This window comes from Saccopteryx leptura, chromosome 2, assembly GCF_036850995.1.
Source record: "Saccopteryx leptura isolate mSacLep1 chromosome 2, mSacLep1_pri_phased_curated, whole genome shotgun sequence".
Lineage (NCBI taxonomy): Eukaryota > Metazoa > Chordata > Mammalia > Chiroptera > Emballonuridae > Saccopteryx > Saccopteryx leptura.
In genome coordinates, this window is record NC_089504.1 from 36,622,073 (window position 1) to 36,649,378 (window position 27,306).

Below are 27,306 nucleotides of genomic sequence, written 5' to 3' on the forward strand. Positions count from 1 at the left end.
GAGTGTCACAGAAGTCACTGAGAAGTCCCTGAGTAATAATGAATTCAGTAAAAAGTCACTAGATTGATTTTTCTTTTTTTTTTTCTTTTTTTTCTTTTGTATTTTTTTTTGAAGCTGGAAACAGGGAGAGACAGTCAGACAGACTCCCGCATGCGCCCGACCGGGATCCACCGGCATGCCCACCAGGGGGCGAAGCTCTGCCCACCAGGGGGCGATGCACTGCCCCTCCGGGGCGTCGCTCTGTTGCGACCAGAGCCACTCTAGCGCCTGAGGCAGAGGCCAAGGAGCCATCCCCAGTGCCCGGGCCATCTTTGCTCCAATGGAGCCTCGGCTGCGGGAGGGGAAGAGAGAGACAGAGAGGAAGGAGAGGGGGAGGGGTAGAGAAGCAGATGGGCGCCTCTCCTGTGTGCCCTGGCCGGGAATCAAACCCGAGACTTCTGCACACCAGGCCGACGCTCTACCACTGAGCCAACTTGCCAGGGCCAGATTGATTTTTCTGTGTCAGGCAGAATAGAGGCACAAGATATTTATAAGAAAAATAAATTTATATCTGGGTGCATTTACCTATGAAATTCCTTCCCACAGAGCATACACACATACTCACATCAGACTGGGAGACCTCACCTAACTGGCACTGTGGTTAGCCACACCCAGGGACAGCAGAATCCTTGCTTGTTTTGATATCCTTCTCTGTATTTTTCTGAATTACCGTGATCCCTTGATAGCCTCTCAGGAATTCCCCAGGTATGACATCAGGGCCACCTCCCAGAAGTGCACCGCCACGTGGTCTGGGGCTGCAGGAAGCTATGGGGTTCGGGGTGGCACCGGCTCTCTCTGTCTGGAGGCACCACACCTCCCACCTGTTCTCTAGCGGCCACCTCCTCAGCGGCACCGGGCCTCCTCGGCGACACCGGGTCTCCCCGGTGGCACCGGGTCTCCTCAGCAGCACCGGGTGTTGGCACAGGCTTTCTGCTCTGGGACCTCCACACTTATCTGGGGGCTTCTAGCATCTTTTCTCCTCCCATGAAGGCTTGTTCAGACTTAAGCTCCCTCTGAGCAGCACCATCTTTCCTACTGCCCACCCATCACCTGAACAACCTACATCCTATAATAAGCAGTGGGCAGCATTAGCAGAAGAAGCCAGAGAAATAAACCTACAAATGTGACCTTCATCCCCAATTTGGAGATGTTTGCCCTCCAGGGTCTTGGCCAGTGACTTTGTGTAACACACATGACCTCATTCCATGGTCAGAGGCCTCCAGGCAGGGACACTTCAGAGCCATCAGGATCGCTCTCAAAGCCCAGCCTTAGAAGAGAAGCCAAACACCAACATTGCGCAGAATGACACATGTGCACAGGCCAGCTTAGTCGACCACCATTTAAAAAGAAGGTCACAAAGTGTCCTGAAATGAAGAGAATGCACAGGAATAAGAGTAACGCCGCCTTACACTGTGGAGCGGACTCTGTGCTCTATGCTAGTTACTCTGTGCCTTTCATTGTCTCATCCTTACAATAACCCAGAATGGGTGCTCCTCTTACCACCAAGTGCTCATATAGCCTGGGTTACCAGGACAATCCTGGTTTTTGCCTGCTGTCCCAATGTAGTGTCCCAGTCTGAATGACCTCAACGATCACCTGAATTAGTATTCCCCTTTATAGATGAAGGTATGGGGGCTAAGAGAAGTTAGATAACTTCCCGCAGGTCACACAGCGAGAATGTGTTGGGGCTGAGAGCTGGACCTGGTCTGCTGACTCTGGAGGTGCCGGCCGGTTGTTACCGAGCAGCAGAGACAGCAGGGAAAGGACCACCAGCCAGGCAAGGCAGGCAGGGGTGAGGTCACCCTCCCTTTCAGCTTTATTTTCCCAATATTTAAAATAAATATGGAAATGTTTCTCAGCTCTTCCCATAACGACATGCGCAGTTTGTAATGAAGGTGCTCTTGCAGACTGAGAGTGCTCATGACAGGGACACCGCCTGCGCCAGCCCTGCTCAGCTGCTCCAGAGCCCTGTACATCTGGGCAGCCCCCCTGCACCTGCTGTTGGGAGCTGGGTGGGCAGAGATGCAGAAGAAAGGGCCTGACGAGGGCCCTGCAGCCCCGCTTCTGGGCCCCTCCTCTCTCCCGCTGAGCCACCTCTCCTCATCTGTGAAATGGGTGTGATGATCCAGGTTCTTCTTACCCGCCTCCCAGTGTTTCGCCAACAGCACCTGGGGGGAAATCTGGGTTTAGGAATATTTTCTAGAAGTCCAGCCACAGGGGTCAACCAAGCTATCATCATTCTACCCAGTGGACAGTGCCCAGCTCCAGTGATGTGGTCACCCAGGATGCCCTTGCCCAGAACAGGCTTAGCTCACAGTTCTGAGGTGAGCAGCAAGCAGGACTCACTGGTTTGGGTCACATGATCTCTCTTTAGTAGCAAGAGTTTTACTCCAGTCTTTATTTTTTATCCCCCTCATAGGACCTCCTGGTAAATTTCAATGTAATCCTCTCCTGAGAGGAAAAGAAAACTGCGGCACTTCGCTCAGGGTGTATTAATCATGTTTCAGGCCAGAAATTCCAGCATCGAACGTGGAAAGGGGAAATGGAGCTGAAACAAGGCTACTGACAAGGGCACAGGAAAGGGGGGATGATCCCACTAGCAGACCCCACGGATCATGGACCAGATGAGCTGAGGCAAAGTGCACACAAGCAGCCAAACCCCCTCTGGGAGACAGACCCTTTCTCAAGGGCAGCCTTTCCCTCTTCCAGCAGAAGTCAGCCTGACAACTCCCCAAGGAACCCTTGCTCTAAAATGACGGAGAGACAGAGGGGGGCCTCTGGCTTCTACAGGGAGGACCCCATGAGACTGCTTGTTCCATAATGTCTATGAATAGTAGGAAAATCTGGGCAATGGATGAAGTACTGGGCTGTCCAAAGGCCCAACTCTGGAGCAGAGAAGCTGCCTGAATTAACCTCTGAGCCTCAGTTTCTTCACCAAGGAAATGGGACTGTTAAAACATTCTCTGTCTGGGGGCCCTGGCCAGTTGGCTCAGCGGTAGAGCGTCGGCCTAGCGCACGGAGGACCCGGGTTCGATTCCCGACCAGGGCACATAGGAGAAGCGCCCATTTGCTTCTCCACCCCCACCCCCTCCTTCCTCTCTCTCTCTTCCCCTCCCGCAGCCAAGGCTCCATTGGAGCAAAGATGGCCTGGGCGCTGGGGATGGCTCTGTGGCCTCTGCCCCAGGCGCTCGAGTGGCTCTGGTCGCAACATGGCGACGCCCAGGATGGGCAGAGCATCGCCCCCTGGTGGGCAGAGCGTCGCCCCATGGTGGGCGTGCCGGGTGGATCCCGGTCGGGCGCATGCGGGAGTCTGTCTGACTGTCTCTCCCTGATTCCAGCTTCAGAAAAATGCAAAAAAAAAAAAAAAAACAAACATTCTCTGTCTGCATCCCAGAACAGTGAAGGCTCTCTATTCCGCTAACAGGTAGGGAAACAAAGGCTCATAGAAAGGGTTTGAGTGGTTCACCTACTCACTAACCCAGCGCCTTCTCCTTTATCTCTTCTCTTTTCGTGCACTTAAAAGAGACAGTCTGTTACTCTGTCTTCAAAATACTACGTATTTCTATCACATCTAGATTTTGAATCAAATTAATTCACACAGAGGTTTTTGGAGTCTTTTTTTTTTTTTTTTTGTCTTCAGAGAGGGATGCCCAATCCTGTCCTTCCTCCTCACAGACCCTGCACAGCCATGCCAAACACCAATCCACCCTGAACCTCCCCTTCTCATCCACGAGGAACCTGAGGTCAAACTTTGCAAAGATCCCAGATCCAATTCAAGACCATGGTTCAGAAGAAACCCAGTGCTTGTCCCCACCCAGCTTCTCTCAAAGATGTACCTCTCTCCCCACAACGAAGCCTGGAGAACAAGGGCCTGCCTCTAAGAGGACGCCAGTTACAGTCAACCCTTAACAGCGACAAGAACAGGGCAATGACCTTCATAGGAATCCCTCGTAGTAACATTTCAGCCCCAGCCTGCGACAGGCTCCACTGACTCTTGGACATAAATTACTTGTTCATTATCAAGCCCCGACATGGGCGAAGGATGTCGGCGGCTTGATTGTGTCTCTGTCCTGTGGCAGGTGTTTGCACGCTGGGCTGCCACTGTCCATGGTGCTGTTTTACATGGGCTAACGCTGCTGCCTTCATCACCAGACAGGCTCCGGCCTCAAGCCACCCCCGACATGCAGGCAGACATAGAGTCTGGGCTGGGTGGCAGGGAAGATGCTGTGTACACAAGTCCTCATGACAAGGTGGCCATAGGTAAATGGAGATGAAAAGTCATTACCAATGTCAAGCTGCATAGAGCTTGGCTTGAGTTTATTCTGAGAGCTATCACTTAGTGAGTCAGGGGCTGTACTAAGTGTATTTATGTGAATTGGAATCCTTTGGTTCCAAGTGTCAGAATCCCAGTTCCAAGAAGCTTAATCCAAAAGGTAAGTGCTAGAGACATTCATTCAAATAGTGAAAACTCAGAAAGGGCAGGGATGACACTGCACTAATGATTCAAGTGCAATAAGGGCTCTCTCTCTCCATTTCTCTGTTTCTCTCCGGGTTGGTTTTTCTGATAAGTCAACTATCCCAAGGCCAGAACCATATCTTCCAGAAACCTCAAGATAACATCTTATATCTTCTTTTTTTTAATGAGTGGCAGGAAGGCAGAGAGACAGACTCTCACATGTAGGCAGACCAGGATCCACCCAGCAAGGCCCTTACAGGGAGATGCTCTGCCCATCTGGGGCCGCTGCTTCATTGCTCAGCAGCTAAGCTACTTCAAGCACTTAAGGCAAGGCCATGGAGCCATCCTCAGTGCCTGGGGCCAATTTGCTCAAACCATTCAAGCCATGGTTGCGGGAGGGGAAAAGAGAAAGAGAGAGAAGGAGGAAGGGTAGAGAAGCAGATGGTCACTTCTCCTGTGTGCTTTGACCAAGAATCAAACCCAGGACATTCACATGCTGGGCCAACACTCTACCGCTGAGCCAACTTGCCAAGGCACATATTATACCTTTAAAACAGAGAGAAAAGAGGGCTTTATTCCCCCACTAGAGTCTAAAATCCCAAGAACAGTCTCTGCTTACCTACGCTTGGTCACCTGCTCTAGCTACAGAGGTACAGTCCTCTGACCACACCCTGGGAGCAGCAGGGAGCCCTCCCCAGAGAAGAGGGGTGCTACAGGGTGCAAACATCCTGAAGGTCCTTCAAACATCACATACATTATTTCATCTTTCCTCACAACCACACTATGAAACAGGCACTATTATAATCTCCACTTTGCAGGTGAGGAAACTGAGACCCAGGAAGATCAAGTGATTTTCCCAAAGTGGCCCAGCTAGAAAGTGGCAAAGCCTGGGATCAGATCCAGGGCAGCTGGACACCAAAGCCCACGTTCCTCACCTCCACTCATGAAACACGAACCTGGCGAGTTGAAAGGGACTTCATAAAACCCTCTTAGTCTAAGAAGGATTTTAGGTGGTTTGGCTCATAGACTAGAAGACATTGTGGTGACAGGATGGGCGTGGTGGGGGCGGGGGGAGTGAGACCAGAGGCCTCTCAGTCCACAAAAATGGCTTCGGCATTTAGGTTGGATCTGCTCTGTTTGCCCTGAAAGAATTGTTAAGGTGGAGAGCAAGTGACATGAGAAGAGGATGCAAGAGCCCAGATAAGCCTGTGGGTGTGACTCCAAGGGCTCCTCAGAGCTCGGTGGCAGCCTGGCCTGTGATGAGCAGTACTTCCCCTGCCGAGCTTCCTCTGCCTGCTGGAGGCTTCATGCATGGAATAAGAGTCCTCCTGCCTGAGATGGAAGCCATTTTGTTTCTATCTGGCCATATGGGACAGGGAGGGAAATGCCACTAACCACTCCACCACCACTCACAAGGTATCTCACATTGTCACAGCTGCCTCCAGCCAACAAGAAGCTAACAGAGCAGGAAAAAGTCCCTCTGGCATGTTGGCCATGAGTTTCATCTCTCCCCACCTCCCTGACCTCACCAGGTCTCCTCCTCTATCCGCTGTTTCCTGGCGTTCACACTTGACAACAATACAGGTGGAGACCAGGCAGGACTGACACTCCCACTTTACTGAGAAGCAAATTAAGGCCCAGGGAGGGTGTGACTTTCCCAAGGGCACACAGCTGGTGGGTGATCTTAATATTCTTGTTGTCATCATTAAAATCTTCTCTAGCCCACCAAAATGACAATAGTTTATTAAAAGATATAAAAGTATGTATTCAATATCTGTGTGGGCATAACTCTGCTGAGCATCTTGTAAAGCAAGAGAAAAGGACTGTGGCTAATATCCTGAGGGGGTGGATATGTCTGGGTTCACAGGGAAGTTCCCAACTAAGAATATCAGTTACTGAGGAAGTTACAGGCTGGCTCCCCTTGGGACTGACTCTGAGGGGAAAGCGATGGCCTGAACCTGCCAGTGTCTGGGCCAGGAGGGCCTTCAAGCCCCTTGAGGCAACCCTGACACTGTGCAGACAGAAACACTGAGGCCCAGGGAAGGAAGTGTGCCCAAGAAGCTTGGCCTGCTCAAGCTGGGCACTTCCTGGGGATGTTCACCCTGCCAGAATGGACTCCTCAGTATTCACTCAGGGCCTCACCAGACCTCCCTACCAGCTCATGCAAGGTGTTCAATGCCTAACACTGCCTTCTCACTCACCAGCCCAGACTCCCTGCAGGGCAGACCTGAGTCTCATCAGCCTCTCCTGAACCCCCACCACACACACACACACACACACACACACACACACACACACAGTAGCTACTTAATAAGAACTGAAGCACCTCTGAGCTGAGCTACTCACATTGGGGGTTCTCTTCTGCTCTAGCGAGATGACCCCCTGGTGTGAGGAACCCCCTGAATCCTGGCTTTAGAGAAGAACTAATGCAGAGAAGCCCATCAATGCCTGGAAGGCACAGGGGTCGAGGAGTACTGTGGCCTCCCCCCAGCAACCACCGAGGGGCAGTGAGACTGCCTGGTCCAACTGCATCCTCGTTCCCTGAGTGGATGAAACTGGGAGCCCCTCATCTCCTGGACCACATCTAATTTCCAGGGGCCATCCCTGACACACAGGAAGTGCTCCAAGTTTGCTGGATGAATACAGAAATACACCAAAGGACAACAGGATTGGCGAGGGGGGGAAACCAGCATTGATGGAACACCTGTGACAAGGTGGGCACTCTTCATAGGGTACCCTTAACCCCTAGTCACCATGCCCAAAAAGAGATGATTCAACCAAAACTCAAAGGTGAGCTTCACAGCCAACAACAGAGGGGCCTGCCAGGTCCCGGGCCCTCTCTTCACTCAGAGTCTACACAGAAAGATGTGGCAGAGTAACAACCATGAAGCAGGATGTGACTTTTTTTGTCCACTGTTGTCCCCCAGTGCCTGGCACAGGGCCTGGCCCAGCGGAGATAGATGCCCAGATAGCCATGAGGTTGTGGCTATGGCCGTGCTGGTGTCTCCTGGTCAGCAGCTGGCGGAGACTGAAGCAGGCAAGTCCCAGGCCCAGGGCCCAGGGCCAGGAGGTCCCAGGAGGCAGAACCCCTCCCTAAGGCTACTCCTGCCTCCCCATACTGGGCCTCCTAGAATAGATGCCCACCTAGCATTGCTAGAACAGGGCTTCATCAGACAGAGTCCCTGAGCCGAACAAACCCCAAGGTCCCCAAACTTTCCACTTCTATAAAGTGCTCTGATCTTGTCAAATTGCTACCAGAGGAGTCATAGCTGAGTGAGCACTTGCCAGGTTCCCGCGCCTCTCCCGAGAGCTGTCACCATCCTCATCCATCATAATTGAAGCAGTCCACCTGCTCCGGGCCCATCTTTCAATTGCAATGATGGCTAAGATGCGATAGATGTGTCTTGTCATCACCTTGACTTTTTTTGGAGAACATAAAGGTCAAAAGGGATCCTGGGGCAAGTGAAGCTCTGATCTCGGGGTGGAGAGCTGACTGTCCCCCCCACTGAGGGCCAATCCTTACCATGACCATCTGCCACAACGCTCTAGCTGCCTCAGGTCCAGAGGAGAGCTAGATAATTCCTTCATCCAAGACCCCAGTTTCCTGCATCTGCCTGCGATCTTTGGTTCTGCAGAAAGACTCTAGAGGGCCAACAGGGTGTGGCTTCCACGGTACCCAAACTTGGGGTGACCTTAAGATAGAACTTTTACATAGGCCACCTCTCAGTCCATACCCATGGCCACTGGCCTTGGACCTGTTTGTCTGGGAAGAGAAATGGTTATCTCTGGTTATCTGCCTTCAAGCTCATTAATAAGTACAGAGACAGACATCACACTGCCCTGCCTTGAGGACCTCAGCCCCAGCCCAGCCAGTGGTGTCATCTTCTTGAACAGAATTCTGCCTGTTCATAGTCCTCCTGCCCAGGGGCCTCCCGGGGCTCCCTCTGCATGCAGAATAAAGACAAAACTCCTTGGAGTGAAACTCAAGGCCCTTGGCAATGCTGCACCAAAGAAGCAGAAAGTTTAAGAGTAGTAGAAACACCTAAAAGAATCAGTGCTTAGTTTAGACTAAAATAATATGTGTCTGCTTAGCTTAATAAATTCCCTTTTACAAGTCCTGGCAGGTTTGCTTAGTGGGTAGCACATTGGCCCAGCGTGAGAATGTCCTTCGTTCAATCCCCAATAGGGCGCACATGAGAAGCAGCCATCTGCTTCTCTTCCCCTATCTCTCCCCCTTCTCTCTCTCTTCCCCTTGCAGCCAGTGGCTCAACTGGTTTGAGTGTTGGCCCTGGGTGCTAAGGATAGCTAGGTTGATTTGAGCATTGGCCCCAGACAGAGGTTGCAGGGTAGATCCATGTTAGGGGGCATGCAGGAGGAGTCTTTCTCTCTCTATCTCCCCTCCTCTCACTTAAAAAAAAAAAAAAAGTTCCCTTTTTCACAGAGATGCTCTAAGATACAAAGGAATGCCAGTGGAAGAGTGAGCTCCCTGCCACCAGAGGCATTCAAGTGCAGACAGAATATCTCTTGGAAGGCTACTACTGGGGCTCTAGAATGAATTTAAAGCCATAATCATCTTGGGAACTTGTGGGGTTTCCATATCAATTGGATTTTTTTTTCTTTTTTGTATTTTTCTGAAGCTGGAAACGGGGAGAGACAGTCAGACAGACTCCCGCATGCGCCCGACCGGGATCCACCTGGCACGCCCACCAGGGGCGACGCTTTGCCCACCAGGGGGCGATGCTCTGCCCCTCTGGGGCATCGCTCTGTTGCGACCAGAGCCACTCTAGCGCCTGGGGCAGAGGCCAAGGAGCCATCCCCAGTGCCCGGACCATCTCTGCTCCAATGGAGCCTCGGCTGCAGGAGGGGAAGAGAGAGACAGAGAGGCAGGAGAGGGGGAGGGGTGGAGAAGCAAATGGGCGCTTCTCCTGTGTGCCCTGGCCGGGAATCGAACCCGGGACTTCTGCACGCCAGGCCGACGCTCTACCACTGAGCCAACTGGCCAGGGCCTCAATTGGATTTTTACCTGAACAAATTTATGCTCCTCATTGGTGTCACTTCTGCCCACCCAAGGAGATACCCACAGTCTGGGCAGAAGGAGGCTCAGAGTGGGAGGGGCCGAGACAGGCAGTCACCTTCCCACCTACTAGCCTCATTCAGAATCGCACAGTGCCTAACTCATGTAAGTAAGTACTTAATGCATTTTTTGGTCATTATTATTATTATTATTATTATTATTATCCCCATTTTAAAAATAGGGATGCTGAAGTTACATGTCTTGTCTAGGGATCCATAGCTGGGACGTGGATGAGCCAGAGTGACTCCAAGCCCACCCTCCAGGCTCTGACAATCATCCTCAGGGTACAGGTTCTTTCTTGTATCCTGGTTTCATGGGCGAGGACTGAGACATTTGTGTTGTTGTGACAAGTCCTCTTCCCAGGCATGCAGGCATTTGTGAGTGTGTCCTTGGCACCAGAGTAGTGTCCAGGACATCTGTGTCCTTGGCACCAGAGTAGTGTCCATGGCCCAGTAGATAGAGAGGCCTCTCTGCAAATAGACTGTTACCTGTTTGGATGACAATGCAGACCAGGGTTTCCCCAACTTTGTTTCACGGGGCTCCCCCAATCACTTCACCCTTGCCTCTGCTCCCTCCTATCTTCACCCAGGGAATCAGAAGGTAGGGCCCCAGCTCCCAGGTCCTCAGGCCTCACCATCTCTCATCTGAATAGTGCTGTAGCTTCTTCCACACCTCCTACCTCTCCTCCAGCCCATGCCCTACACATAATCCGCCATCTCCCCAAAGTTCCAGAATGCTCTTGACTTTGTCACTTCCCTGCCAAGAGATGGGCTGCACTCATTGGCCATGAGGCCTTGCATACTGACTCCATCTGCCTTTCTCACTTCATTTGTCCGCCACACAATCTATCTTCCCATCCCTTGCTGTCCCCTCTGCCTGGCACCCTTCCCCAGCTATTCCGATCCCCTTCCTCCTTGAAGCCTTGCCGGCCCCAGGCCTGCAGAAGGGGAGGTTTCACTGCTGTCTCCTCTTCCCAGCCCTGACTTCCTCCTGCCCGGTGTCTCAGCAGTGCCCCCACATCTGTCTCTCTCCCATTTTTGAGCCTCCTGAGGGCAGGCTGAGGCTTGGCCGCCTCTACTTCCCCAGCACCCAGCATCGAGGGCAATCGATATTCAGGAACAATTTCATTATAGGAATTCTGCCTTAATTTTGTATAATACTGTCTTTTTAAAAGCACACTCCTACCAATTACTTCATTTGGCCCTTAAATTTCTCCTCCCACGACGTTAGGTCAAATATTATCCCCATTTGACGGATAAAGAAACTGAAGTTCAGTGAAGTTAAATGTTCTTCTCCACCCCCCATCTCGGTTCCTCCCTCAAGGTCACACAATTAATCAGTAGCAGGGCTTGACCAGGCCCCAAGTTCTCTGAAGCCCAGGCCAATGGTGTGTTCTGCCACACCAAGATTACCCAGGAGTGTAGAAAGACACCGAGGCATAGGAACTGATGACTGTGGCCTGCAAAATGCTTTTCTGTTTTTTGAAAGGGAAATAAGGAAGATGATCCAAACCAAAAACCATTGATCTTGACATGGACCCAGGCAAAAGTGATAGGCTGTGAGTAGCCAAAAGAGGCAAACCTTAGTAGGAGGTGGCAGGACCTGAGTGACACCCCAGTATCCACACTTACCAAAGTTAAATGCTCGATAGACAGTTGCAATCAACCACAAAAATCAGTGATTCCACCAGGAAGTGGAATTTGATTTATTTCCTGGTCGGTTACCTTTGGTCTCTATGTTTCCCTGGGTTCTCTTCCTCCTGTTCAGTGCTTGTCTGAGCTGACTTCTTTTAGGTGTGTGTGTGTGTGTGTGTGTGTGTGTGTGTAAAATCCTGTAAATTACCCAGTACCAGCCGCCCCATCCAGGGGCTCAGGTCCTGTTTCTTAATGATGATTGATGGCTTTGAAGATACAGCGGATCAATAGAGTCTGAATTCCTAAACTCTTGACAAGAGCTGGAGAGAACACACATCTCAATGCCTGCCCCTCACCTTCCTGCTTCTTCCAGGGCCAGACCAACCAGAAATGGGGCCTCGTGGAGTCACCCAGAGAGATGGCACATCATACTTGGTCTGCAGAGTGGCAGCAGTTCCTTCATTCACTCAGTGAACATTTAGCAGCCATTTCATCTGTAAAGGATTCTATGTACTTAGTGTTGGAAGGGGGCAGAGACAGTGAGGGTAGAGGGTGACAGCGAAGGCCTGGCCCCTGTCCTGATGGCATTTGGCACAGTGAAGGAGGTACTACCATACTACCCATTGCAGGGTCGGACAAATGCTGAGCACCAAGCTCTGCTATACATCAGGCATCACCCCAGCCCCTACATGCACCCTCTCCTTCTGTCTCACAGCAACCCTGTGGGAACTATTGTTATCATCCCTGTTTTACAGCAGGGAGAGGCCCAGGTAAGGCCCAAGGGCACAGAGCTAGGAAGTGGTAGAGACAGGACTGGAGGTGAGGGTCCTCCTCATTCTAGCACAGATGAAGTTTCCCTGAAGAGAGCGATTACCTGGGCATGGACGGCAGAGGGTAATCAGGGAAGATTAGGCTTGTGAGCAAGACCTCCAAGGACAGTTGGATTTGAGAGGAGAGTGGAGAGCATCCTAGCCCAACCCCATTACTGGAGCAAGGGCTCAGGAGGCAGGCAGGAGCAGTTTGAGAAATGAGGAAAGTAGCTGGGTTTGCATAAAGCAGAGGCCCCAGGGAGAGGGACCAGCCGGGATGCCACTGGGCCAAATAAGACAAGACCGAAGAGCGGGTATTTTCCAAAGTGAGGACTAGAGAACCACAGAAGGTAAGGCTGCCACGCAGGCGAGGGTCACAGCCAGGGCTGAGAGTCCAGAAGAGTAACCGGGAGGCTGCTCAACAGCAAGCCAGGATCAGAGAGCTGACCTGGCAACGAGCGACGGAGAGACCTGAGCGACGGAGAGACCTGCGCAGCAGTCGCAGGGTCCCGGACACGAGCGAGCGTGGGCTGTGCAGGGTGGGCGGCAGGGAGGCCGGTGTGGGGCGGCGGCAGAAGGCTCCCCCTCGACAGGTAAGTGATTGGATTAAGAGGCCTGTCTGACAGGATGTCCGTTCAGCCGCGGAGGCTAATCAACTTCCCCATCCTGTCTGCTAATAAATCCTGCTCCGGGGACCACTCTGCCTGATGATCTCTCCTCGGGGACCGCCGCAGACTTCTCCCGGAGAACACTCGCGCAGTCTATTAAGGAGCCGCCGTGCGCCTGTCAGGCCCGCAGGCCCGGGGCGTCTCGGGAGGTGCCCATCACCCAGGTGCGCCCGCTCCAGGCTGCCCGCCGGCCCGCCGCGCGCACAACACCAGCCATTGTTCCGCGGCCGCGGGGCTGACAGGCCTCCGGGGTCCCCGCTCCGGAGGGGCGCGCCGGCGCGGGGGTTTCCCTTTCTCTCCTTCCCTCCCTCCTTCCCTCCTTCCCTCCTTCCCTCCTTCCCTCCTTCCCTCCTTCCCTCCTTCCCTCCTTCCCTTCTTCCCTACTCCCCGCGGCGGCCTGGGACCCACACTTGGCCGCTGCACGCCGCCCGCGCTCCAGGAGGGCTTCGCGTGCATAAATTAGGAGGCAGCAATTGTTGGATCTATACTATGTATAGAGAAGATGTATAAATAAATTAAAGCTTTAATTATTTTCTTGGATTCACTGCAACTCAAGAGAGCTAGCCGAAAGCTAACGCGGGGAAGGTCTGACCCTCTCCAGAAGCTGCTCTAGGTTGTTTAGCTGCGGTGATTTCTTCTTTTTTTTTTCTTTTCCTTTCTCCCCCACCCCCAAAAGGCACTGATGGGGCGGGGGCAGAAAAACAATGTTCTTTGTTGCTCAAGATAAAATGTATAGGCCTTTTGACTTGTAGACCCAGCTGCTTCCAAAATAGGATGCGTCCCCACCCCCAGCGCACGCACTCACCGCCAGCTTTCTTTTCTATGAACAGTCTATGCCCAGAGTTCAATCCCACGTTTTCATCAGATCTGGAAGAACCTCCAAGGGCGTTATTAAATATGTGAAATACGCCAGAAATATTCAAGCAATCCCCATCTGGCCCAGGGAGGGAGGAAGAAAGGACTGGGAAAGTAATAAAGTGTGTTTATTTTTTAATCTAGATGACATGTTTTACATCATTAAAAAGGACAATTATTTTTAAAATTCAGCCTGCACGCTTCAATGGTTCTGGAGGTCTGCCGCCACAGAATCCGTCAGAACCTCCCTCCACAGCCAGGCCTGGGTCCATCCTCAATGCCAAGTCGTATTCTTAAACGTTCAAAACCACAGAGGCAATTGTGAGTCATTTAAAAAGCCTTCATCTCTGAGTCACCTTTCCCAGGAGAAGGGGGTTTATCACAGGATCCTAAACTCAGGCAGAGTTTCAAAGGGTGGTGGAAGTTGAACAGGGTTCAGAATGCCCAAACCTTGGACAAACCACCAATATCTGTGAAACAAAGACCTAGTTGTCCCGTCATGAAAACCCTGCTGATTGCAGAGTAAGTCTGCCTCTGTGCTGTAATGGTTCAGGTCACACCTTAGTGAGGAGAGCAGCTGGTACTTCCGCCCCATCAGCTGAGGCCAAGCCCAGGCCTCTTTACAGGATACCCAACAGACTGAAACTGTTCCTCAACCTCATCCCTTGGCCCTCTTGCTCTGCTTTGGACACACGCTTGGGGTTAGTGTACTAGAGTGTAGGTCTGCTTAAAAGCATGCATTCCTTTTGACTCAGCACATGGCTTTCTAGGAATGTCGAGGAATGCAAGCAAGTCATTGTAAAAATTGTGCAAAGATTAGTGATAATAACATTCATCACAGTGTTATTTACCTTAGGTCAAACCATATGAAATTGCCATTTCTTAGATCAAGAATAGCCAAATGGGCCTGACCTGTGGTGGCACAGTGGATAAAGCGTCGACCTGGAAATGCTGAGGTCGCCGGTTCGAAACCCTGGGCTTGCCTGGTCAAGGCACATATAGGATGCTTCTAGCTCCTCCCCCTTCTCTGTCTCTGTCTCTCCTCTCTCTCTCTCTCTCTGTCTCTCCCTCTCCTCTCTAAAATAAATAAATAAAAATAAAAAATAAAAATTAAAAGAATAGCCAAATGCCAGAAATTTCATGTTGTTTAGTTTCATGATATTAAAAAATTAGAAATTCCCTAAATGCCTATTAGTAAGGATGGTTGGCTGCATATCATTGCCTACTGAAATACTATGTAGCTGTTGGAAATGATGTCCCAGAAGTATATTTGGTACAGTGTAAGGATTTCAGAATTATTTTAAATGAAAAATAATGCATAGTCAGATCCCTTTTCTGTAAAAATAAAAATAAATATGCAGAGTTAAGGATAGATGACAAGAAGTTAAAAAGAGTTTGCATGATTTTTATTTTCTTCTTTTTGTTTATCTGTATTTTCTAGCTTTTATTAACAGATATGCATTGCTTATAAAATAATAAAAGCAAACAATAAAGAGTTTAATAAAATACACAACAGTAAAATAAAGTGTGAGGTCAGGGACCAGAGCTGAGTGGGAGATGCTGACGAAAGCTGAAGAGAGGAGACTGTCCTGCCGCCGCAACCTCCCCCCCTCCCGCCCCCCGCAGGACACCGCCTCCACCCTTTGCTACTGGCTAGAGGCAGGCAGAGGAAGTACGACCAGAGGCTTGGAGAAGGGGCGGTGGATTGGCCATATGATCTAGGGCGCAGCTGCCAGCACCAAAGGCGCTCCCTGGCTGCTCTGGGGTTGGCCCGAGAATACAGTGTGTCTGTAAAGTCATGGTGCACTTTTGACCAGTCACAGGAAAGCAACAAAAGACGATAGAAATGTGAAATCTGCACCAAATAAAAGGAAAACCCTCCCAGTTTCTGTAGGATGATGTGGCAGCATGTGCGCATGTGCAGATGATGACGTAACACCGTGTATACAGCGGAGCAGCCCACAGCCATGCCAGTCGAGATGTGGACGGTACAGAGGAAAGTTCAGTGTGTTCTGTGGCTCGCTAAATTCGAATCCATGACCAAAGTGCAACATGAATATTGGCGTGTTTATAACAAAGTGCCACCACATAGGAATAACATTACTCGGTGGGATAAGCAGTTGAAGGAAACCGGCAGTTTGGTGGAGAAACCCCGTTCTGGTAGGCCATCAGTCAGTGACGAGTCTGTAGAGGCTATACGGGATAGCTACCTAAGGAGCCCTAAAAATCTTTGTGTGCACCCACATCGAACTGCACTGAATAGGTATGAAACTGGGAGAGTTTTCCTTTTATTTGGTGCAGATTTCACATTTCTATCATCTTTTTTTTTTTTTTTTTGCTTTCCTGTGACCGGTCAAAAGTGCACCATGACTTTACGGACACACTGTAGGAGCAAGGGGATCAGGAAGCACATGTAAAAGGATGGTTTTATTTGAAGAAAAGCTGGACTTCTAGGAGTGGGCAAATAACTGCTGCTCTTCCAGCACCCTGATGCAGGTGAAACCCCAACACATCAACTCGAAGGAGGACCAGGTGAGCAGCAGTCGCAGCAGCCAGCCCCTGAGTTTGCAGATACTCCGACAGCGGAGTCGGGTGCTCCAATGAACTACCAGGGAACTGGCAGTGACGTGAGTGGAAACCAAGCCGTGATAAAGAGGCCTCGTTGGGAGGAGGCTCACACCTGTGAGAAATGCTGTGGAGAGTTCTTCAGCTTCTCTGAGTTCTAAGAACATAAGAAAAAATGCACTAAACATATACCTGTCCTCATCCAGAACATCAGCAAGGAGCCAGTGCCTTTAGAAGACTTCTCTGAGCCATGCTGAACCACCAGCCACACTGTCCAAGTAGTAAGGACAAGTACAGGGAGGGTGGTAGCAGCTCAGAGGACACAAAGGGGAAGCCAGGGGCAGAATCCGTTTGTACTTAAAAAGGGAGACCACCCTACCACCCCGCACCCCAGGACTTGGCTATTAACCCAAAGGCAAAGTGGCCAACACTAACATAACTCTTCACGCATTACAGGATACCAAGGTGGCGATGAATCTGTGGAGTGCAGATGTGCTGCCCACCCCCTTGCCTGGTACCTACTGCATCCCGTGGGTCCTGGAGCAGATCCTGTGCTACGGGAGATACAACTCACGGAGCAGATCTGCGTCCAGGTGAATGTGTGGACTGCCCATGGCCTCCACTCTGACATGGCAGAAGCTGATACCCTGAAGACCTTACACAGCTGCATGTCCCAGCAGTTTTCTACAGCTGTGGCTCTGCTCAGCCAAAACACTGGAAGCCAAGATCTGTCTCTAGACCCCTTGAAACAAGCCAGGTTACCTCATGCAAACATCCCTTCTATCATCTCCATGTCCCCAGGGCTGGTGTCCTTCGCCCTGAGGCACCTGAACTGCTTCCCAGCTGCTTTGATACAACAGGCCCCAGGCTCTGGGCTCTCCCACAGCCCTTTCCCCACTGTGGCATTAGAAGCATCCAGGAAAGGGTAAGGGAAGCCACCCAACCTATCCCTGGTGGATGTCAAACTCAAAGACCAGGCTGCCCTCTACAGGCACAAGTATAAGTACTATAGCAAGGTTTGGGGGACTGATAACTACTTGCAGATCCACCTCCATTCCCATACTGGAGTGAGACCCTTTGTGTGCTCTGTCTGTGACCACCAGGTCACCACCAAGGGCAAACTCAAGGTTCACTTTCATCGACAACCCTAGCTGTTTGCCAAATTCCATGACAAAAGGGCAGGAGACAATGGCATTCCTTATGAATTCTCCATAGCTGTCCCTGTAAATCAGTGGTAGTCAATCTGGTTCCTACCGCCCACTAGTGGGTGTTCCAGCTTTCATGGTGGGCGGTAGAGGAGCAACCAAAGTATAAATAAAAAGATAGCTATAGCTATAGTAAGTTGTTTTATAAAGATTTATTCTGCCAAACTTAGCGAAAATCTGACATAAAGTACTTGGTAAGTGATTATTATTATATGCTTTAACTTGCTGTAACTCTGCTTTATAAATTTTATAAAGTAAAGTTACTTCCCTACTTTATAAATCACCATTACTGTGGAACCAGTGGGCAGTTAGAAAATTTTACTACTAACAGAGATATAAAAGTGGGCAGTAGGTATAAAAAGGTTGACTTCCCCTGCTGTAGATGAATCGAGTCTCTCTTTAGATAGCAAAACTGTTCTGGTAACAGTGACCCCCAATATAGGGCTACCTCTCTTTGGGGACTAACCCAAGGACCTAATATCCTGCAGCCTGGGCCTCCTCCAGAAAGTGAGGATGGATCCATAGTCTCTGGGTGGGGCCAAACCACAATTCCCCAAGGGTTGGTGGCTTCCAAGGAGGAGGGACACCCAAACCAGGACCAGAGACCCTGAAGTTACAGCAGCTGGTAGAGACCACTGAGAAGGCCATCACCAACCACAACAAATGTCTTATTTGCCACTGTGTCTTAAGCTGCCAACGCTCCCTCAAAATGCATTACTGCACCCACACCAAGAGAGACCATTCTGGTGTAAGATCTGTGACCAAATCTTCTCCATCAAAGGCAACCTAAAGACACACCTCAGGGTTCACGGAACCAGCACATCCATTAAGATGCAGCAGTCATGCTCTATCTGCCTGAAGTTGACCAACACAGTCATGTTGCAGCAACATATTTGGAGACACATGGGCAGATTCCCAACACACTGCTGTAGAGACTCCCTGTGACTTTATGGGTACCGAGCCAATAGTGGTCAGTGAGAATGGCCGCACAAGTGCCATCTGTCATGATGACATTGTCAAAAGCATCACAGTAGACGAAGTCAGCTCCCAGGATTCCCCCAGCAGCTCTCAAAGGTCCTCATGCCTCTTCCCAGCACCCACTCAGCATCACCCATACCAGGGTTCTCCATAATCGCCCCCCCCCAGATGCCCCAGGAAAGGTGGGTCCTGCTTCCTTGGTCCTGCAATGGCAGAGCAGCAGAGAAAGTAGTTCAGTGGAGAGTGATGGTGTGACCAACAGCTCGTCCTCAGTGATGAGACCACAACTATCAGAGCCGAGGTCCAGATGTCCTAGAGACCACATCTTTTTTAGACACCTCCAAGTCCCCTGACGCTGATAGCAAAGCAGACAGCTCAGAGGACAGCCACAGTGAGGTGGAAGGTCGGAGCAGAATCCCATCAACATTTGTTCAAGCACAGCCAACCTATGTAAAAGTTCCTGGTGCATTTATTCCTGGTGCAAAGTTCCTGGCGCATTTGGGCCTGCAACCAAACCTCCAGACGTGGGACTTTTGTTATCAGCCTAGCCACATCTACAAGGCAAGCAACACAGTTGCACATGGTGTGGGAAGAATTCATCGGGCAGTGCTCTTAAGATTCATGAGTGAACTCACAATGGGGAGAAGCCTTTCATGTGTAACATATGAGGGTGAGCTTCTATCACCAAAGGTAACTTGAAGGTCCATTGTATGGCACATGGTGCCAACAACAGCTCCACATGCCGTGGGAGGGAGCTTGCCATCAAGAACACCATGGCTCTTTTAGGAACAGAGGCAAAAAGGGTCCTTAAGATGTTTCCCATGGAAATCTTGGCCCCTTCATTGAACAAGGACCCTGCTATGTGAATCAATACACCACCATAGTTAGTGATGATCTGGCCATGAAGACCAGTGAAATCTCAATGATTCAGAGTAGAGGCATTCCCACTCTCCTGGTTTCCCTGGGGGCCAGCTCTGTCAGCAGTAACATCACTGTTTCCAAGACTGATGGCGCTCAGTCAGCTATCAGTGCCAACAGGGGAAAGCCGTGTGCTGCTGACAGTGTTCCCAGATGCCAGTTCCCTCAATTCCTGAAAGAAAACAAGATTGCCATGAGCTAAGCTAGAGGAGAACCCATTCCGAAGGAGAAGTGCAGAGTAACTGTTCTTGAACTATACCCTTTCTCTTGTTTGAGGAGGGTGCGGGGTTGGGTTTTAAATCAAATTTATTGGGGTGCCATTGGTTATAAAATAATATAGGTTTCAGCCTGACCAGGCAGTGGCACAGTGGATAGAGCATCAGACTGGGATGCAGAGGACCCAGGTTCGAGACCCCAAGGTCTCCAGCTGGAGCACGGGCTCATCTGCTTTGAGCAAAAAGCCCACCAGTTTGAACCCAAGGTCGCTGGCTCCAACAAGGGGCTACTTAGCCTGCTGAAGGCCCGCGGTCAAGGCACATATGAGAGAGCAATCAATGAACAACTAAGGTGTTGCAACGTGCAATGAAAAACTGGTGATTGATGCTTCTCATCTCTCTCCATTCCTGTCTGTCTGTCCCTGTCTATCCCTCTCTCTGACTCACTCTCTGTCTCTGTAAAAAAAAAAAAAAAAAAAAAAAAATTAAAATAATATAGGTTTCAGATGTATAATTCTATAATACATCATCTCTATACTGTATTGTGTGTTCACTCCATTTTCTTGTTTGTCTGTGTGTGTGTGGGGGGAGAGGTGAGATGCAACTCGTAGTTGCATCACTTTAGTTATTCATTAATTGCTTATCATACATGCCTTGATCGAGAGGTCTCAAGCCGAGCAAGTGATCCCTTGCTTAAAAGCCAGTGATCTTGGACTCAAGCCAGAAACCTTTGGGCACAAGCCAGTGACCATGGGGTCATGTCTATGATTCCACACTCAAGCCAGCAACCCTGTGCTAAAGCTGGTGAGCTTGTGCTCAAGCCAGATGACCTCACATTCAACCTGGCAACCTCGGGGTTTCAAACCTGGTACCTCAGTGTCCCAGGTAGATGCTTTATCCTCTGTATCATCACCAGTCAGGTGTTTTCTTGGTTGTTTTGTTTTTAAAGAACCCATCTCTTCCTGTTTGATTTTTCACTGATGTGCAAATGATGTTTACAGTTGTGACAACAATGTCAGGCACATCCTACAATCATGATGTTGCTATGCTGCTTTGCAAACAAATAAACAAACAAAAAGAAATACAGACTAGTATACAAGAAATGGGTCTTGCAAAGTAGCTTTGTTACTTGTGAAAAACTATACATGAAACCTTTGTACAAGCTTGAGTAACTACCAACTTCCAAAGACTGTCCACCTGTTTCAAGTTGGAGCTTACTGAACCACAATGGAACAGATAACTGCTTAGCGTAATTGGGGGGGAGGGGTACTGTGTAATTCTATGGTGACTGTATGCTGGTCAATGGACAAGAGTTATTATCTTTAAGGACACTCACTGTATGCCCCCAACCCTGCATCCATCTTTATTTTTTTCTCTTTTGAATGTACACTGTATTTTTTTTAAAAAAACTAAGATTATAGAATTACAAAATTCCTTCAACCATGGAACCTTAAGTAGGATGCCCTCCGGTGGACAGGTTTTGTCCATAGGGAGTCAATGTGTGTGCTGCTGCTTATTGAAATACAGTTCACTGCGCCTGCCCTGCGGGCCTAGCGACACAGTCCCTTCTGCCTCCGGAGGCCGACCCTCCCGCGGGGATCCGGCGGCGCCCCTGAGGACTTGCTGCGGAGCCCGGCTCGACACTGTGCCGTGGACTGGGCGCCATGGAGGCCTTCACCCGCTTCACCAACCAGACCCAGGGCCAGGAACGGCTTTTCAGAGTCGCTCAATACACATGCATGTTGCTTAGATATTTGTTAGAGCCGAAAGCTGACAAAGAGAAGGTGGTAATGAAGCCTAAAGCTGACAAAGAGAAGGTGGTAATGAAGCCTAAAGCTGACAAAGAGAAGGTGGTAATGAAGCTCAAGGAACTGGAGTCTGGTGTGAGCACTGGCCGGAAATGGTTCAGACTAGGCAGTGTGGTGCACGCGGTACAGGCCACTGAGCAGAGCGTTCACACCACGGACCTGGTGCCCCGCTTATGCCTGATGCTCGCCAACCTGAACCGTGTGGTTTATTTCATCTGTGACACTGTCCTCTGGGTGAGGAGCGTAGGGCTCGCCTCCGGCATTAACAAGGAGAAATGGCGGATGTGGGCCGCATGCCATTATTACTATTTTCTCCTGCTGAACCTGGTCAGGGATCTGTACGAACTCTCCCTGCAGATGGAGCAGGTCGCCCGGGACAAGGCAAACAGGGAGCAGTCACCGTCCCAGGATCCTCTGGGCTGCAGCGTGGCTGATGAGGAGACAGAATGGCTCCAGTCCTGTCTTCTACTCTTGTTCCGCTCTCTGAGGAAGCATCCGCCCTTGCTCCTGGACACGGTGAAGAACCTCTGTGACATCTTGAACCCGTTGGCCCAGTTGGGGATCTGTAAGTCCAATGCTGGCATCATTGGACTTGGAGGTCTCGTGTCCTCTCTAGTAGGCATTGTCACTGTGGCATGGCCTCACATGAAGCTGAAGACCCACTGAGGTGGTTTCAGGCTGATGACCTGTACCTCCTACTGGAGCGGACATTCCCATTCGGTACAGACCCTGTCATGTGTTTAAAGACTTGTTCACGAGAGCACTTAGCAGCCTGGCATGTGAGCAGAGGTCAGGCAAAGAGTGGAGGAGGGGAAAGCATAAAGATTTATATGTGTTTTTTGGAGTGCTGAGGTGACTTTTGAATTTCTGAGTATTTTCCCTTCATTTAACATTCACTGAACATCTCTTATGCACATAATAGGATCTAATGTTTGCAGGATGAATAAAAATTGAAAGAAAAAAAATTTTAAAGACCCAAACTAACAAGTAAACACTAATGTACAGGAACTTTTGGGCTGTGTGCCTCCCGCTTTTGCATGACTACAGCGGGTCTGATACACAGCCCTTGAATGCAAAGGCCCCTTCCTCCACAGAGGCCAGTGCCAGGCTGGGGGAGGGAGTTGGGCCGAGAGCCTCTTAAATTGCTTGCCCTGAGGTCACTGCACTCTGCCCGGAAGTACAGTCAGAAATGCATCAGGCATAATAAATAAATATTGCACTCTACCTGGAAGTACAGTTCGAAATGCATCAGGCAGGATGAATAACTGCACGCTGTCTGGAAGTATAGTCCGAAACTAATCAGTTAGAATAAATCAATAACTGCACTCTGCCTGGAAGTACAGTCAGAAATGCAACAGGGAGAATAAATAAATAAGTGCACTCTGCCTAGAAGTACAGTCAGAAACGCATCTGCAGAATAAATAGATAAATAAGTAAATAAAACAAAAGAAATGCATCAGGCACCTTCAAGGTATAAATTGTGTCTTTAGGTAGTACAGTAACTAAGCAAAAAATCAGAAGCAGATGGAAAGAACTTGAGGTAAAAACAAATGTGGAAGGTCACGAGAAGTACTTGTTGGTAGCCCATGACAGATAAGGAAACTGAGCAGAACCTCATTAATGTGATTCTCAGTCCAGCGTTCCTTCAGTGATATTTTACCACCTCACTAGTGGAGTGGGAGTGGGATATTCTCCAGAATTCTGTGCAAGAGGCTTTTTGAGAGCCTATGTTGGTCATTGGTTTCCATTGTCTAAAAAAATTAAAACTATATTTAGACTTTAAAAAAGAAAAAAAAGAAAGAAATACAGTTCAGTCAGAGCCCCAAGGTGCCAATGGACCCCCTATGCTTTCCAGAGGCCACCTGCTTCCTGAGCTCCAGGACAGATGGGCACCGGGGCAGGGAACCTCAAGTGACTTAATTTAGTCTGCCAGTGCCTACCTAATCTATCAAAGAAATGGGCTTTTCGTTCTTGAAGAAACTTATGGAAGGGCATGTTTCTTATTATAGGTTCACATACTAATTTTTATAAAAGTTTCCTTGTGAAGATTTTCTTCCTCCCTGAGTACTGTATGAAGGCTACGAAGTTGGAACACACAAGTCCTGGGTATGCAAGCTTTAATTTACTTACCTCATTTAAAAAAAAAAAAATTTGTGGCCCTAATCTTTCTTTTCCTATTCTGTGACTGCTGAAGTGTTCCTAGTTCCTGTCTGAAATCTAAGAGTTGATGTATTGGTGAGAGCAGCTGGACATTAAAGATGATTTAGTGATTTTTTTATATATGTAATATTAAACAATTGATGAAATGTTGCTCTAACAGTTTAGTGAGGAAGAAGGAAAGACCCTGATTTCTGGGTGGAGGAGTCTTTCCTCCTCAATATGGAAATGTAGATCAAGAGTGTTATGTCAAAAGTTTGTCTCTGAGTTATTGCACTTGACATTAGGATCCAAAAATAATTTTTTTTTGCAAAGTTGTACCTTTCCCCCTGTAATTAAAAGTGAACACAATAATAGTATCTGTTTACACTACGAAGTGAATATTCTTACAGAGAACACACCAGAGGCTTTCTCACTGTTAAGCTAATGATGCTTTGTGAATGTATGATCTATAGAGGAAACTGTAGTTTTTTGCTGACTGTTGAAAAATAAATTTTGGATACTAGAAGTCCAAAAAAGCTGGACTTCTAGTATCTAAACATGGCTCCAAGAAAGGCGAAGTGGGTTAACCAAGGTCAGTCATGGATCCACCACAGACTCACCACGTGCTGCTCTGTCTCCACATGGCCGGATAATGTTCGAGTGGTTCAGTGGGATGTCCAGCTCCATATTTCCTTATAACTTTGCTCTTGCCTCACTCACACTACACCATAGGCAATAAGGTTTTTTTCAGCAGAGGCAAGGAGCAATTAAAAAGAACTGGGGGAAAGATATAAGACAAATGATGCATTGGGAAGAATGCATCATTTGTCAAAGTCATTATTTTCTATCCCAAAGAACATTAAAAACTCCCTGGGATGGGGGAGAGAAGAGGGTCAGAGGTGAGATTCTGAAGGGGTCCGTGGGAAGGGCTTGGAATCCTGCCTTTCCTCAGACTAAGCCTGGAGTAATAGGGATAACAGAAGTCTCAGATGGATTTGGAGAGAGCTGAAAGTAGGAGAAATCTGGGCCTTTTGAGGGGTGGGGGCAGGGAGGCATAAGCCTGGGAGAGTTCCCATGTTCGAGTGTGGGCAGGAGCAATAGGCTAGAAACGGCTGTGTGGGGTGTGCCTGCGTCTCTTGTAACTTCCTGCCAAGGAGAAAGCAGCTGGGTCTTCCCTGTGTCCCTTAGTAGCCTCTAATGTAGCTGAGACTGCACCACTTCCAGAGAGGGCTCCTGGGGGGAAAGGGACCCCGGGGACTGAGGTGTCTCAAGGGCTGACAGCCAGGGTGGGTGCCTCCCAGAACACGAGTGGCCCCCAGCTCATTTTCACAAGGCACTGAGTGAGCTCCCACTCAAAATTTAGACCCAATCTTGCAGATGAAAAGTAGGGAGAGAGACCCTAAAGTAATTCACTTGGAATTCCCTGAATGACAGATAGCTCAAAAGACAAATCAAGCTCTGGAGAGAAAGACCAAGTCTTCTCTCTCACAAACTTAAGCGTGGGGCCTGAGATTAGGTGAGAGGTGGGCAAGATCCCATGGAGCACCATGTCCTGGGGGTCTGCATCTTCTCAGGCATTCAGGCAGCCAAGAGGCAGAAAAGGCCAGGAGTGGACGGGTGGAGGGGTGGTGAGGACAGGCCAACCTCGACTCAGAAGAGCCCTTGGAGACTATTGTGACCACCTGGGTGGACAGGTGGAGAAACTAAGGCAGAGAGGAGCAGGGAGATATTTAGGGTCATGGGTAAGCTCATGACAGAGCCCCATTTGGAACGTGCTCTTTCTAACCCCCAGCATTGTAAGTAGCCACAAGACCAACAGGCAGCTTGACCAGGTGGTAGCACAATGGATAGAGTGTTGACCTGGGACACTGAGGACACAGGTTCAAAACCCTGAGGTCTCTGGCTTGAGCTGTGGGCTTATTCAGTTTGAGCATGAAATCATACACATGACCCTGTAGTCACTGGCTTGAGCAAGGGGTCACTGGCTCGGCTGAAGCCTCCTGTCAAAGGACATATAAGAAAGCAGTCAATGAGCAACTAAAGTGCCTCAACTATGAGTTGATGCTTCTCATCTCTCTCCTTTCCTGTCTGTATCGTGCTCTTTCTCTCTTCTTCTCTCACTCTCAAAAAAAAAAGTAAAATATAAATACATTTCCATTTCCAGAAAAAAAAAAAGAAAATGACCAACATGCAGAATAGGGTGGATGAATGGGCACTGCCCAGCCGACCCGGGATGTGGCTGGGTGGGTGGACAGTCCCCCAGTCCAGGCTGCTTTCAGAGTCCAGGTTGGCCGTGGGTTCTCTAGGAGCTCGCATGCATGCTGAGCCAGCTGTCTCCAACAACAGTGTCCTGTTAATAATCGTGCTAACTGTCCCCACACCCGTCAGCACTAATCTCCCACACAGCCTTCCAGGGCCTGATTTATCAGAATGGAGGACGCGCTCTCAAAGGGTCACAGCCCACGGCAGATCTCCGGCTTCTTTAGCAATAAGTGGCGGAACATATTTCCCCTGCTAACACTACTGTATGTTACAGGATAGATTATTTTAAGAATCAAGACTAAATTGAAACAAGGCAAGCTTGATTTTTTTCCCCTCAGAACCATAGGAGAGGGTCATCTATCAGCATGACGCCGTGCGCAGAGTACTAGAGAGTGACTGCAAAGCCCAGAGCAGAGGTTTCGGTTCCTGCACTTACCTGCCCTAGTGACCTTGAGCAAGTCACTTACCCTCACTGGACCTCAGCTTCCTCATCAATAAAGTGGGGGTCACTGTCTTCTGTCCTTGCACATCAGAGAATCTCACAAATATGTCAGGGAAACACAAAGCTGACATTTTACACACTCATACACATGGCCGATAAACACAAGAAAAATGTTCAAAATCCCTAAATCATCTTAGAAATGCAGGTTAAACCAGCTAGAATGCATTTTTGATTCTCAAACTGACAAAGATTATAAGATGTTAAAAGCCAGCATGGGTGAATGTGGGAAGATGCAGACATCTTCGAACACTGTTGCTGAGAATATAAATCAGAATGACCTTTGAGGAGGGCAAATTTGGCTGTTCAAATGCGCTTTACCCTCTGACACTGCAACTCCAGACCCAGGAATCTGTCCCCAGGAAATAATTAACTGCATGAAGAACAATGTAAGAATTTTAAGAATTTTATCCTAAGGATTGGTAAAAGTATGACACAGCCATCTGACAAAAATTAGGTATCGAATTTAACATTTCACTGTCCAAAACCATTCGCAAAATTATTCATTTTTAAGTTTTTTATAAAGCAGGTGACCAAACAGGATGCAGAGTGAAATCTATAGAGAAAAAACTACTAGAAGGAAATACTCCAAAATATTGACAGTGAGGAGTCACTAGGCAATGTGCTCAGGAATGATTTTGATTTTCTTCTTTTGGCTTATTTGATTTTTCTTTTTTTTTTTTTTTTTTTTTTTTTTTTGTATTTTTCTGAAGCTGGAAACGGGGAGAGACAGTCAGACAGACTCCCGCATGCGCCCGACAGGGATCCACCCGGCACGCCCACCAGGGGGCGATGCTCTGCCCCTCCGGGGGCGTCGCTCTGTCACGACCAGAGCCACTCTAGTGCCTGGGGCAGAGGCCAAGGAGCCATCCCCAGCGCCCGGGCCATCTTTGCTCCAATGGAGCCTTGGCTGCGGGAGGGGAAGAGAGAGACAGAGAGGAAGGAGAGGGGGTGGGGGTGGAGAAGCAGATGGGCGCTTCTCCTGTGTGCCCTGGCCAGGAATCGAACCTGGGACCCCCGCACGCCGGGCCGATGCTCTACCACTGAGCCAACCAGCCAGGGCCTATTTGAATTTTCTACATGTTCTACAGTGGCCATTCTATTCTTAATTTTAAAAGAATAGAAGTTCTTTATGATGCTAATATTCTTACTCTCTCCCACCCAGGTAGGAGTGAGGAACAA

The 27,306-nt window shown here is 49.3% G+C and overlaps 1 protein-coding gene and 1 pseudogene across 2 annotated transcripts; both read left to right on the forward strand.

The window, feature by feature from the left end:
- Positions 1-7,483: 7,483 nt before the first annotated feature.
- On the forward strand, positions 7,484-19,403 carry LOC136391281 (sal-like protein 4; annotated as a pseudogene).
- Positions 19,404-21,063: 1,660 nt separating this feature from the next.
- LOC136392957 (peroxisomal membrane protein 11A-like) lies at positions 21,064-22,185 on the forward strand. Of its 2 annotated transcripts, XM_066365645.1 has the most exons (3): positions 21,081-21,200; positions 21,267-21,318; positions 21,412-22,185. In XM_066365645.1, the coding sequence occupies exons 1-3, from the start codon at positions 21,081-21,083 to the stop codon at positions 21,888-21,890; spliced, it is 651 nt and encodes a 216-aa protein (XP_066221742.1). In that variant the 3' UTR covers positions 21,891-22,185. The 2 variants fall into 2 exon arrangements, with proteins under 2 accessions (XP_066221744.1, XP_066221742.1); XM_066365647.1 differs by having other exon boundaries at positions 21,064-21,200; positions 21,267-22,185.
- Positions 22,186-27,306: the final 5,121 nt, after the last annotated feature.

Bases quoted from the DNA above. Each gene is read 5' to 3' on its own strand.
- LOC136392957 (XM_066365647.1), top strand. From the start codon at position 21,081: ATGGAGGCCTTCACCCGCTTCACCAACCAGACCCAGGGCCAGGAACGG. The intron at 21,201-21,266 runs GTGGTAATGAAG...GACAAAGAGAAG, and splicing joins CGAAAGCTGACAAAGAGAAG to GTGGTAATGAAGCTCAAGGA.